This window comes from Furipterus horrens, unplaced genomic scaffold (genome assembly GCF_987537825.1).
Source record: "Furipterus horrens unplaced genomic scaffold, mFurHor1.1.pri manual_scaffold_1, whole genome shotgun sequence".
NCBI classification, from domain to species: Eukaryota; Metazoa; Chordata; class Mammalia; order Chiroptera; family Furipteridae; genus Furipterus; species Furipterus horrens.
In genome coordinates this window covers 169,423,371-169,437,532 of record NW_028327171.1, presented here as the reverse complement: position 1 = coordinate 169,437,532, position 14,162 = coordinate 169,423,371, and the positions used below count along the sequence as shown (strand labels likewise).

The 14,162-nt window shown below is 32.4% G+C and overlaps 1 protein-coding gene across 2 annotated transcripts in view; it reads left to right on the top strand.

The window, feature by feature from the left end:
* Positions 1-14,162, top strand: part of ATF2 (activating transcription factor 2) — a 75,884-nt gene that overhangs the window by 57,996 nt on the left and 3,726 nt on the right. For both annotated transcript variants that reach the window (XM_090280842.1, XM_090280835.1), the window contains exons 12-13: positions 1,352-1,558; positions 10,749-10,854. In XM_090280842.1, coding sequence (XP_090136968.1) covers positions 1,352-1,558; positions 10,749-10,854 — 313 coding nt within the window. The remainder of the gene's footprint in view (positions 1-1,351; positions 1,559-10,748; positions 10,855-14,162) is intronic.

The following is a 14,162-nucleotide window of genomic DNA, read 5'->3' as shown; positions in this document are numbered from 1 at the left end:
TAAGTGACAAGGATAAGGTAAAGAAACTATTTCAAGCTTGCTATTCTTGAAGCTAGCCATAAAAATACTTTCTAAAAGATTAATTTGGAATTATTATGTAAAATAAACAATCTAATACTTGATCTTTATCACAATTAAAATATAGTATAAATGGAATAACCCTCATGATTTTTAATGCTAGTTATTTGGAAAATGAATTAAATCATAACATTGTATTTTTCGGAGTTCATCAGGTGAGAACTAGTTTGATGATTTTCCTGCAGAACTTAAATTGAGCTTATATGTAAGATATTTATTTGCTTATTACATAGATTAGAAGAATCTAATCTATGTAATAAGCTTGCGGGTATTTATAGTCCTAGACACTAGACAATATCTCACTAGTGAGTGAAGATTTCTGTCTCTGGATGATCTGAGATAACCAGGCCAATCTGTTAAGAGGTGGTGGGATGAATTATAATGAAAATCTGGACTCCTGTGGGATCCTATCCACCAGGAAAATTAGCATTAATGAGCCTGATCCTTAGAAAAAGACTGACCCTAAATCTCAAAATCTGAAGAAAAGCTTAGTAGAATCACATACTACATAATGGCATTTCAGTCTGTGAGGGACTGCATATATGGTGTTGGTTCTCTAAGATTATAGTTTATGATTAGAAACAAATCTATGATGAAAAGAACAAAAACAAGCAGAACACCAAACCACTGTGGACATATTTCTAAAAAGTGACACCTCCTCAAGAAGAACCTCAGGCAGGTCCTTTAGGGAGGGATTCCAGAAGAAGGTATGTTATAGGAGATGACAGTTCCATGCTTCTTATTGCTCCTGAAGACCCTTCAGTGGGACAAGATGTGGAGGTGGATGGCAGTGGCATTGATGATCCTGACCCTGTTTAGGCCTATGCTAATGTGTGTGTTGTGTCTTAGTTTTTAACACAAAAGTTTCAAAAGTTAAAAATAATAAAAATTTTTAAAATATCAATAGTAAAGTTATAGAATAAGGGTATAGAGAAAAAATATTTTTGTACAGGTATACAATGTGTTTTAAGCTAAGTATCATTACAAAAGAATTAAAGTTTAAGAAAGTTTGAAGTTTGTAAAGTTACAGCAAGCTATGGTTTATTCAATATTATTGAAGAAAAAATACTTTAAGTAAATTTAGTGTACAATAAGTGTATAATGTTTATAAAGTCTACAGTAGTGTATCGTAATGTCCTAGGTCTTCACATTCGCTCACCAGTTACTCACTGACTCACCCAGAGCAACTGCTAGTTCTGCAAGTTCCATTTATGGTAAGTGCCCTATACAGATACAGCACTTGCTAAAAAGCTTCTGTTTCTGTTTATTTTAGGCTTCTCCAGCTCACACAACTCCACAGACTCAAAATACAAGTGGTCGTCGAAGAAGAGCAGCTAATGAAGATCCTGATGAAAAAAGGAGGAAGTTTCTGGAACGAAATAGAGCAGCAGCTTCAAGATGCCGACAAAAAAGGAAAGTCTGGGTTCAGTCTTTAGAGAAGAAAGCAGAAGACTTGAGTTCATTAAATGGACAACTGCAGGTATAGTGCATATGTGTAAATTTTGTCTTATTTATTTTAATAATTATGAACACAGCTCTTCCCTTTTTTTTCTAGTTAGCCATCTAAATATTTTAGGACACTATATTGAGTGTGTAGAGAACCTGTATAAAGCCTTACTTTATAAATCTATTTGGATCCTGAAATGAATAGAAAACTTTCAACATTGTTACAATGAAGAAATTTTAAATGTGTTCAATTGTGTAGTACAAAAGTACATAAACTTTATAAAGTTGTGATGTAAAGTTCAAAGAATCTTAAAATTAAAAATATCACTGTTATTTTCATGTTCATTTTCTGGTTTATATCACAACAATAAAGTTGCTTTAGTAGTGGTGTATTTTTTGTTCTTCGAATTATAAATTTTGTTTTGTTCTGTTTGTTTTATTTAAAGTGAATATAGTGCTCAAGAAAGGTGCCAGATTGACAGCTTTGGAAACTGAAGGACTCTTATTATCCACAGAACAGGTACAATATGGCCAGTGGCAATAGAAATCATTTTATTCTGCCCTGCCAATGTGCCTCAGATACATTTCTTAGAAACCTCATGGTATAAAGGTTTAAGGCTACTTCCCATTCAGCCTTTGGTAAGATTTCCAATGGGGGAACACCAAGTCTATTTTCTTCCTTCCTTCTTTTCTTTTTTTCCCTCCTTTAAATGTTGTGAATGTTCTCCAGTAAAATCTTAGTTCTGAACTACCGATCAATGAGCATCAACTAGAAAATTAATGTTAATGAACTATAGTTGTTATTGATCAGTCTGCTGAGTTAATTCATTTCCCACTAAAGACAAATCTTTCTATATAATTGATGATGATAACTGCTCTTTTCTTAAGCCTTTCTGTCTTTAGAGATGTCACTAATATAAATGTCTATTTAAACGCTTAGGGAAAAGTTTTTAGCATCCAGGATAGCATTTAACCTGTAATATAAATTTTATAACTTAAAAGTTTTTCATATATGAGGCAGACATCTTTTATTTAATACTGTGTTGTGATTTGAATATTGACATGTCAATTTTGGAATAAATTGTCTTACAAAACATATTTTAACCATTTATAAAAATTTAAACATGATTTACCACATCACAGAGACTTCAAATATATACTTATATTTTTTAGAAGATATATATGTGAATATTTTTCCTCTTAAATTCAATGAAACAGATTATAGGTATCTATTTATACTTGACAAAAATGTGTATTCTTTACCAGGTCTCTATTACAGTATTAACTTTTTTAAAACTATAACTACTAAATTTTCAAATAATATTCATTTTACACTAACAAAGAGATTTAAATATGTATGTATATTTTCTTTTCTGTTTTTAACTAATAAAATTATCTTTCCAAATGACTAAGGCTACTTGCAGTTGTAAGACATTAAACATATCATCCTTTTTTAGCCTCAGTTGTCTTACCCATAGAACAGAGATGATAACTGCTAATCTACTTCTCTGGATTGTTGCATAAATTAGTTGAGTATTTTTAGATACATAAATTTTTAATTGTAGTAAGATAGATTTATTAATATTTTCCTATGTAATTTGGCTTTTCTTTTTAAGAAGTAAAACGGAAAACTGTAAATGGTATATAAATATAAGGTCTCATTTACAGGGTAATGTTGGACTTTAGTTTGGGCCAGTTTTCCACTTTGATACAAGGTTTAGCAGTATTAACATCTTTTAATGAGTTACTGCTTTTTCCTTATACTGCAGAACTGTTCACCATTATTAATAGTGATGGTACCTTATTTGACAAAACCTTAGAAAATTCAGTATTCAAAAAAAAAGTCATCTTTTTTTATCAATTGTATTTTTCCCCACCATACAAACTATGATTAAAGTATCATTATAAAATGTGTTGCATTTTTATATTTCCTAAGTGGGATAGAAATTTTTCGACTGGAGAAAAAAAGGCAAGATTTATCATCCAGGTACAAGTTAGCTACACATCATTTTCAAAGCATGAAACTTTTAAATAGAAGTCAAATTCAACAAATCACTAAGTTAGCTAAAGTTATATTCAACTGTAGAACTTAATACCTTAAATTACAAACAGAACAAGTAAAATCATGTTTAATCATTAGAAACTGGTGATCATGGCATCATAGTTAGATAAGAAAGTGTTCTCAGTTTCAGAAGTGCAAACTAAAATATGAAGATGGGTGAAATTATATGTTGTCAGGGATTGTCTTCAAAATACTTCTGCAAAAAAAGAAAAAGAATAAGGTCCATTTGTATGTATTAACCTGGGAAAATGTCTGTAATTTATTTTTGTGGGCAAGAAGAAAGTTGCTGGAAACAGTCTAAATGTCTATCAGTGGATGAAAGGATAAATAAATTGTAGTATAGACATACAATGGAATATTTAGGCATGACAAGGATTGAAAGTACATGCTACAATATGATGAACCTCAAAACATGCTTCAGTGAAAGAAGCTAGACACAAAGTCATATATTATGTGACTCCATTTACATGAAATACCTAGGACAGATAAATCCATGGAGACAGTGCAAATTGGTTGTTGCAGGAGACTGTAGAGAAGAGGAAAGGGAGAAACTGAATAATGGATAATGGGTGTTATTTTAAAGTGACGGACGTGTTTTATAAGTAGATCTGTAAATCTGCTTTGTAAATGTACTAAACACCACTGAATTGCTATTAGAAAGGGAGCATTGTATATTAAAGTTATATAAGGCCATAATAATCAAAATAGCATGGTATTGGCATAAAAACAAGCACGTACATCAGTGGAACAGAATAGAGAGTCCAGAAATAAACCCACACCTTTATAGTCAATATTTGACAGAGGAGGCAGAAACATACAGTGGGGTACAAGTAGTCTATTCAATAAATGGTGTTAGAAAAATTGGACAATTGCATGGAAAATAATGAAACTAGACCCCCTTCTTATGCCATACACAAGAATAAACTCAAAAGGGATTCAAGACTTTGTTAGACTCAAACCATAAAAATCCTAGAAGAAAACATAAGCAGTAAAATCTTGGACATTTCCCATAGCAATATTTTTTCTGTTATGTCTCCTCAGGCAAGGGAAATAAGAAAAAAAATAAACAAATGGGAGTACATCAAACTAAAAAGTTTTTGTACAGAAAAGGAAACCATCAGCAAAATGAAAAAACATATTCACCAGTACATCTGATAAGGGGTTAATATCCAAAATTTATAAAGAACTTGTAAAACTCAATACCAGAAAAACAAACGCTCCAATTAAAAAATGGGCAAAGGACCTGAATAGACACTTCTCCATAGAGAACATACAGATGGTCAATAGACATATAAAAAGATGCTCAATGTCACTAATCATCAGAGAAAAGCAAATTAAAACCACAGTGAATTATCACCTAACACTTGTCAGAACAGCTATCATCAAAAAATCAACAAGTGAAGGTGAGGGTGTGGAGAAAGGGGAACCCATCTTCACTACTGGTGGGCATGCTGATTGGTGCAGCCACTGTGGAAAACAGTATGGTGTTTTCTCACAATAACAATGGAACTCACTTTTGACCCAGCAATTCCACTCCTGGGAATTATCTGAAGAAACCCAAAGCACAAATTTGAAAGATTATATGCACCCCCATGTTCACTGCAGTGTTATTTACAATAGCCAAGATTTGGAAGCAGCCCAAATGTCCATCAATAAATGAGTGGATAAAAAAAGCTGTCGTACATTTAAATAATGGAATACTACTTGGTTGTAAAAAGGAAATCTTACCCTTTGCGACAGCATGGATGGACCAGGGGAGCGCTGTGCTAAGTCTCTGACTGGCTTATTTCATTTAATATGTCTAATGAACAAAATGAACTAACAAGCAAAATAGAGACTATATAGATAGAGAGCAGGCTAACTACTGGCGCAGGATGGGAGGATTGTGGAAAAAAGAAAAAAGAAAAAAAACTCAGGGACACAGACAACGGTGTGGTGATTGCCAGAGGGGTGGGAAGGTGGGAGGAGGTGGAGGATGGTATGAGGGATAAATGGTAATGGACGGAGACTTGACTTTGGGTGGTACACAAACATACAATGTACAGATGATATGGTGCAGAATTGTGCACCTGAAACCTGTATAACTGTTAACCATTGTCACCACAATGAAGTCAATAAAAGAAAAAATAGTTAATTCTATATTATGGGAATTTCACTTCAGTAAATTGCTTATTAAAAAGTTACATACTAAAATGTATACAATAAATCTTTTCTATTAGTACAAGGTTTATAATTAAGTTAGATAAATGTATAGATATGGAAATCAGTATAGAAATGAATCCCTACATATAGGTAAAATTTTAGGAATGATATATACCAGGAAATTAACAGTGGTAAAGAGAGAAGTTATTGGGAAGCATGGATGGATGGGGAGGGAAAGGTGCTTCATTTATGACTTTCTCTGTTAATTTCAAGTGGATATGATTTTTATTTTTTTTAGTTACTTGTCAAATAAAATAAAATTTTAAAATAGTAAGCGATAGATTATAGTTTTCACTGTATGAAGAGTTAACATCCTTATAGTAGATTCAGGGAGAAAATTTTTCTTCAGTCTGCCAACAGCAAAACCGCTAACTGTGAAGAACAGAATGACTTGTAAAGAAAATTGAATGTCAAAGAAATAATTAAACTGTACTTTACATGAAAACATTAATCAATTCTACAATTTTAAAAGTAATCCTTCTTGTGACATACAGGCTTAGCTGATTGGTGTAATGGGCAGTAATGACTCTTGATTACTTATATAGTATACAAGGTCTGTCCAGAAGGTATCCAGCCATGTAATATGAAAAAGAGACATTATTGAAGAAGATACAAGAAACACTGTACATAGGACAATGACACCTCAGTCCCCTTCAAAATAGGCACCTTGGGACCTCACACACTTCTCCCAGTCACCAGTCACCTGCTCCATTGTATTTTCCTGAATCTCACCAACAGTCTGAAATCTCCCTTTTCAAAGGTGACTTTAGTTTTGGGAAAAGCCAAACATCTCAGGGTGCCAAATCTGGGCCATAGTGGGGCTGAGTCACCTGGGTGATTTGATGTTTCACAAAAAACTCTGCACAAGATGTGATACGTGAGTGGGTGCATTGTGATGAAGCTGCCAATCACCACTTGCCCATAGCTGTGGCCTTCTGAATCACCCGGATAGTTTCCACAGAGGAGTGTTCAAGCTTAACACACAATTTGATGTAGATTCGTTGCGCTACTTGCTCAACCGTTTTGAATGTGACAGCCACCCAGTACACATGTTCACTCAACAGCGTCTATCTCCCCCACTGACTAGTACAGTGAAGTTGTCATTGTTCATGCATGCACATTCCAGTCCACTGTCCTTGGCTGCCAGGTGACATTGATGTCCCTCAAACCGTTCTTTTTATATTAACAATGGCTGGACTTTTTCTGGATAGACCTAGTGTACAATAAAAGGTTTAATGAATGTTAAGGTATGACTTCATGTTTTTACCAAATACATATTAGGTTTTTAAAAATGTTAATTATTTAACCTATTGCCCCAGTCACAGAATTTAATTATATTTTAGCTTTCTAAAATCAATGCCAAAAAGGTAATTTTATCAATTTGTATTAGAGACATTTAGGATAATCTTGACCAAGAATTGGATGCTGTTCAATATAAATTACATTTTTATGGTAATATATGATTATGTTGTCTTTTATTTGAAATGGTTTTAACTTTTTTATGGCTTTGTCTTTCAGTTATACTCATTTTGGGTTAGTTTTCAGTTTACAAAATCAGCATGTTTCCTTTATGAACAAAAAGGCAAACTCTTCTTTTTACTAACAGTAACTCCTTAACTATCACTCTATGGATAAAACTTGTGGATTTCATTGTGGATTTTGGTTTTAAAACTTAAGTATTGTAAAATGTATGTGGCGTAGATGTTCAAGATATTAATAGAAGCATTTTTTGATGGCTAGATATGTGAGGAGTTTTACTCATAGATTAATGATATGGAAATGGTTTTGTTTATTGGTCAATTGACGATAGGAACAGGATCAAATCTTTAGTATTTATCGCTTGAAAAAGAAAGGAATAGCAACAATTCAAGATGCTATATAATACCTGCTTTAATTCCTGGAGAAAAAAAAGTATCCTGTGATAAAACTGTCTTCCTCCCCTTTCCCCCAAGTTTTTAACTACATATAGGAGGTTGGGGGCTAATAGTGATGCCACCTGTACCATGCATTTTATTAAGATTTGAAGATGTAGTGCTTTTTACTAGCCTTCATTAAATCTTTGTGAACCTTTACTTTCCCATCTGTTAAAATCATAGAATAATGAGAGAAGATAATATAAAAGTGTGTTTTAACTTTCCTACGCAAATACTAGTTATTATTTATTCTGTCATTAAGCATCTATTGTGTGCAGGGTGTGTAATTAGACACAGGGAACATAATAGTGAAAGAAACATTGTCGTTCCACTTACAAAATATTGTGGTGTAGCAGAGAAGACAAACATGAAACACGTAGTTATAATATGAGAAGAGAGAAGGGTCGTTCCCATTTGTTTTGCAGAATATTTTCAAAATAGAACCTTGTTATCTATATTTCTATTGTAGACAAAAAAACTATTTTGTGCTCAAGTGTAAAGTTTTGCATCCGTGACAACCTTTGGAACTGTTTGGTAGGAATCTTGACACTTGATTATTGATTTTTACAAAGACTGAACATGAGAAAACTTGTATCTTTAGCAATGATAAATTCCCCCCAAAAGAAATCATCTAACACTTCTTAAATTTTTGATGTAGTAGCTGAACTAGTACGTCAGAGATCATAAATTTACGGAATACCTGGTCATCAATCTATGGCCAGTTATCAGTGAGAAGTTTTGATTGATTGATTAGTTGGCTACCCTAACATGATTTCATCAGTCTGATCTGCTGTAGATAAACTTTAAATATATATATTTGTTTATAAGTATATTTTCAAATTTTGAGTACCTAAAAATAAAATGGAGCAATGGTAAGACGATGCCAAAGTAATGTACATTTTATTTTCGACCAGAATAATTTTTTCAGCATCTGCTTTATGTTACCAAATAGGTTTTACTTTGATTAGAAAAATCAAATTTGCTCACATTTGAATGGGACTTTGATGTTTTTATGTTTTCATGTCCCTATTTCACTTAACCTCTTTTGGTTTTTATTTCACTCCCTGGACATAGAATTTCCACGGTCTTCTCTAAATATAACTATTTACTTAGCCTGTGCCAGGCTGTGCTGTGATGCTCTGGGGATACAAACAGCAAGATAGTCCCTGCCTTTGAGAAAATCCCAGCCTGACAGAGGTGGCAAACTAGTAAACCAAAAATTATAATCCAGTGTGATAAGTACTGTGTTAATACACACACGTGTGGCTGTGGGAGCAAAGAAATGGACATTTAACTTCTTTTCCATTGCAAACTTATACTGTACTGAGTTGACTGTTAAAGATGAGTGAAATAATTAGCAAGCAAAAAGGAATGATTTTCCAGGTAGAGACAATAGTACATCTTTAGTTAGCCATACAAAGTTTCTATTTTTATAGGTAAAAATGATAAAGTATTATTTCATAGGTCCAAACTAATATGAAGGATGGCCACAGGTACCAGATTATAAAAGATTGTATGTGCCTGGTATACATATCCAGCCCTACTTTATATTACACAAATTAGTGAGAGAAATTTGTAGACATGAGTCAAAATCAAGGTGACACAGGAGAGGGAGACAACAGTAGAGGGAGAAACTTTCTAGGAAGTTACGTTTTGGATTATTCATAGCATGGTTTCTCATCAATAGTGTCATTAATAAAGAGCTATAATTAGCAATATAACGCTAATGACTGCAATATTTCATAGAAATGAGTTCTAAATAAGTTTATTTTTAAAGCAAAACTAAGTTTTCCCTTTTGTACTTTGATCACTATAAGCCCATTCTTGTCTCAAATACAATATTCTAAACAATTTAACCTTTTTATTAATGGTTCATATTCATTATGTGCATCAATTTTTGTTGTGTGCTTTAATATAGTATTGCAGTTCATTATTATTGGGGTGTGAAGAACTATTTGACCCAACAGACTTGCCTTTAGATTGCTTAACTTTTATTCTTTTGATTTTTTATGTTTGTCATTTATCACGTCAGGAAGCCTAATGAGTCAAATCTGCTAAATTATTTTACATTAAGCTTTCTGGATAAGAGACCAAGGGGTGGAAAATGTAGTGCCTGAGCTTTTATGTACACTCATTTGCTGTATTTCTTTATTTAATTTTGGGTTCATGGATGAAAATTGCATAGTTAAGGTTAATGTAAGGCCAAGTAAGTAGAGATGTTTGTAACTTAAAAATTTTATGTCATCAATTTATTAAATTCATATTATTTCTAACTCTTGAGTATTAATAATTATCACTGATCTGTATGTCTTTAATATAATGGAATTAACTAGACTCTCAATTTGGAACTTTTACAGAGAATCTTCCAGATTAATGCATCCAAAACAAAAGCCGATGTGCTCATTCTATAATAAAGAATAGGAAAAGTCACCATTGATTTATCAGATTTATATTTAGATATGTATGAATTGCCTAGAGCTAAGGCAATTAAGCCATTTAGCTATTATATCTACTTCGATTGCTTTCATGTCTAACACAGTGCCTTGCAATGTGTTTTAGTTATCCATGATCCATTTATTATTGTGGTTTCCCATATGGAACTCTTCCAAGTTTCCAGAAAACGAGAAACTTGAGCTTTCAGGATAAATTTTTCATTTTCAAGTCAATAGAGTTGAGTGAAAATTTATCCTGACTCCTTCGATGTTTTTCAGATAAAGGAACATGTAATATATATAATAAAAGTACCTTATATTTAATATATTTAGTATATATAAGTCATCCCAAGGCAAATGGCAATGTAAAAACTTTGAAATATGCTATCCAGTGTGGTATTTTCTTAAATTTTTATAAATGTTGTGGTTTTTATACAAATGCTAAAATATAAAAACTGATGTGTACTGATTAAACATTTAAGTGGCATATTTTGTTTATTCCTTGATATTCTGTTAAAGATATCCAGTTTTCATGATCTTAACCTTGACTTGTTTTAAACAGTAAGAAATGTTTAATCTGATGTTGGTAAGGTACATAACTTGTTTCTTCTCCAGAGTGAAGTCACCCTGCTGAGAAATGAAGTGGCACAGCTGAAACAGCTTCTTCTGGCTCATAAAGATTGCCCTGTAACCGCCATGCAGAAGAAATCTGGCTATCATAGTGAGTAATGTTCCATTACCTATGGCCCTAGGCTACATCAGTGAAATACTGCCACAATGAACCAAGCTATCATTAAAGAAAAAAGGCTGAAATTCTCACATTTAATATTAAATATCAGAAGTTCTACAAGGTTATGGAATCAGGGTATACTTCTTAGAATCTAGAGTTTTTGAATTTTCCTATTTCTAGTTTTTTCCTAGGGGTTGCTGTAAATCAACAAAATGGGTTAGTTAATAATTTAAAATTACTGTAAGTACTGATGATTATTTTACCTTCCCAGTATCATTTTGTCTTATATTGACAGGGCAAAACATTTCTTTTCCAGCCTTCATTCAGTAAGGATTTTTTTTTATCAACTGTTTTCACTTAATATATAGTATTCGTTTACAGTAACAGATCCTGTTGTTCTTTCTTAAATATCAGCATCATGCATTTTTTATTGTTTGAATCTTACTAGTCATAAAAATGCTAAAATTGAACAGTTATTTAAATTATCTGCTTATCAGTTTCTCTTAAATGTTTTCCCTAAAAATGAGATTCTTCTGTTTTCAGCATTTTAAAGGTTAATTGTGGTTTTTCCTTTGTAATGTCCTTCATTTTGATATTATGTACAATGTTGAAACCAGCTGTTACTCTTAAATAAATGGCCAAATTTGTCCATCGTACACAAATTTGTAACAAATAACAGAGCTGGAAATGCATTAGGCAATATTCATAATATATAACCCATAGCTTTTTTTATCATTTAGTGATGTTTCAGGATATTTATAAATGTGAAGATTGTTTCAACCATATGTATCCACTTCATTTTAATTTGCCAGTGTCAGTAATTCACAGAGAAAGAAGCATTTTGTATTGGATGCAAACAGTTCCTCAGGTGCTCGCGATAAAACTTAATGGCCACCATCTTTACTTGCAGTCATTGTAAGCAGTTTCATCAGAATGGGCAATATTTTTTAATTTAAAAGCTTCAGTAGGTTTAGCAACTCTCTATTGCCATTTATATTTAGAACATTGATTTTTGTCAGTTTTGAGCAAATAAATCTCACTCCTTTGATATCTAGTCATTTTGACAGGATGGTGAAACACATTGTGGAGTAAATTGGACCCATATAGAAATGTGTTCAGAATTTGTATTAACAATGATAGCTGCAAGGATGAGGCCATTATGGCTCCCATCTGACTTAACAACATAATTTCCTACAGAAGCTACTGAGTCCAGTGTTATGCATACATGATTTTCTTAACAAGAGAGTTCTCTTGAATTTTGACAGTTCAAAACGTAATGTAAAATTGATTCTATAAAATTAGAAAGAAAATTAACTCATATTGCATTCAGTCCAAAATTATCTCAATTTTTAAATCTTAGGTAATATGTTGGATAATCCCAACAGTTTTCTCTCTATTCTCTAGGCAGTATATGTTCAGCAAATGTAAGCCAATTTTTCAATTTAAGAAATAATTTGTTAAAGAATTTTTAAGTGTATAGATGTATGGCTTTATGATATAACTAACTGAAAATCCAGATTAATAAGTTTTAGTGAATGTATATTATTATACTAGATTGTGAGAATGCAAGACATTTTGGTTTTGGAAACTGTACCTATTTTCCTGTCTAGTCATCTAGATAATCAGATCAACTGAAATATAGTTCTAGCATAATATCAGTTCTCTTTAGCTCTTGGGAGGTAATAGGATTTTGTAGAAATTTAATTTCTATTTTCGAATTTGTAGTCTTTGGAAAAAATCTGACTTCTCTGTTGTTTAATAGTTCAGGTAAATACAGAGATTGACTAAGTTAATATTTAAATCTCGTAGAAATTAAGGGGACATTTCTAAATACCTAATAGTATTCATCATGTTGCACAAAGCAGTTGCTAATGGTGAGCTGCAGTACTAGTTAATTCTTTCAAAACATTTGATAGAGAAAACTAAAGTTTAGTAGAAATTAAGGAATATTATAAAATTTTGTGGGTAAAGGTGACAGTTAAAGTCACACTGTCATAGGGTCACAGTTTAACACTGAAAGTTGGGCATCCTAGGAAACTCAGTCCTGGGAAAACTGACAATTGGCACTTCACAGTCAAATAGTGTAAAATGTTAATGAAGATATGATACATTCTAAATGTTTGAGTTTCATGAAGAAGAAAGCACAAGAGTGATCTTATTGCCATTAATTCATATTCTCTAGATCACTGAGCATAATTAAAATTGTATTATAGTTGTTTCCATAGTCTTAAGTATAAGTGGGAAGGAAAGTTTCCTGGGCCCTAAACATAGCTGAGAGCTTATACAGGTGGGGCAAAAGTAGTTTACAGTTGCAAGTTCATGAAACACAGAATTTATCATATTGTTTATTAATTAATATTACCATTATTTTACATATGGACAACTGTAAACCTACTTTTGCCCCACCCTATATTTTCAGTACTAAAAATATAAATGAACAGATGTAGAGAAGAACCTCAGAGAGTGAACTGTCAAACAGCTGATTTCTTTTAACTTAGGTAGACTGAAAATGGTTCTTGGAATGCCGTAAGGTCTCTTCTGTCTGCCCAGTGTTTGTGATTATACTAGTAATTTTTCTCTCACCTTCTAGAAGTAGTCATAGGTGCAGATATATGACATTAGTTATTTTATATGAAATTTATAATTACAGAATTTATAACTGAATATACCTGTTCTTTGTACAGCCTAAAGATTTCCTTTACCTCATTCTGAAAGACTGGAGATAATCACTTGTCCCTTAGAATTTACTGTTTAATTTTGAGTCATTGCCTTCACTATATATTTACATTTCTCTGGTGTTTTCTCTGAACACATAACTATTGTATTGGCTATTCACTAAATTGTGTTTTATAACATTTATTATAATTTTAAAAGAATTACTGATAGTGATTTTTTTTATTGTATCTTGAGGTCAAATTTTTATACAAGGGTGGGTGTTGTTTTGCATTCATAGCAGATTATGGGGAAGATGGGATTCTATCTCACTTACATATTTTTAAACCTGCTTTTCAAAAATGCATGAATTGGGGAAAATATGTCAAAATTCTATAAGAATTACTATATTTCCAAAAACCCTCAAAATCAGGAATTTTATTTGAACAAAAGTTGTGCTTTGCGAGGTTCCTCCTCCTCCATCTCCTGTGTTATAAATCATGGGATAAGTCCTGCTTCATAGGGTCCATAGTCTTACTAATTGATCTTCAGAATGAGGACTTGGCCATTAGTAAGCAGGCACTGTGGGATGCATTCTCAGATTTGATAAAAGCCTGCTTATTGTCTAACACTAAATAAAAGTTTAA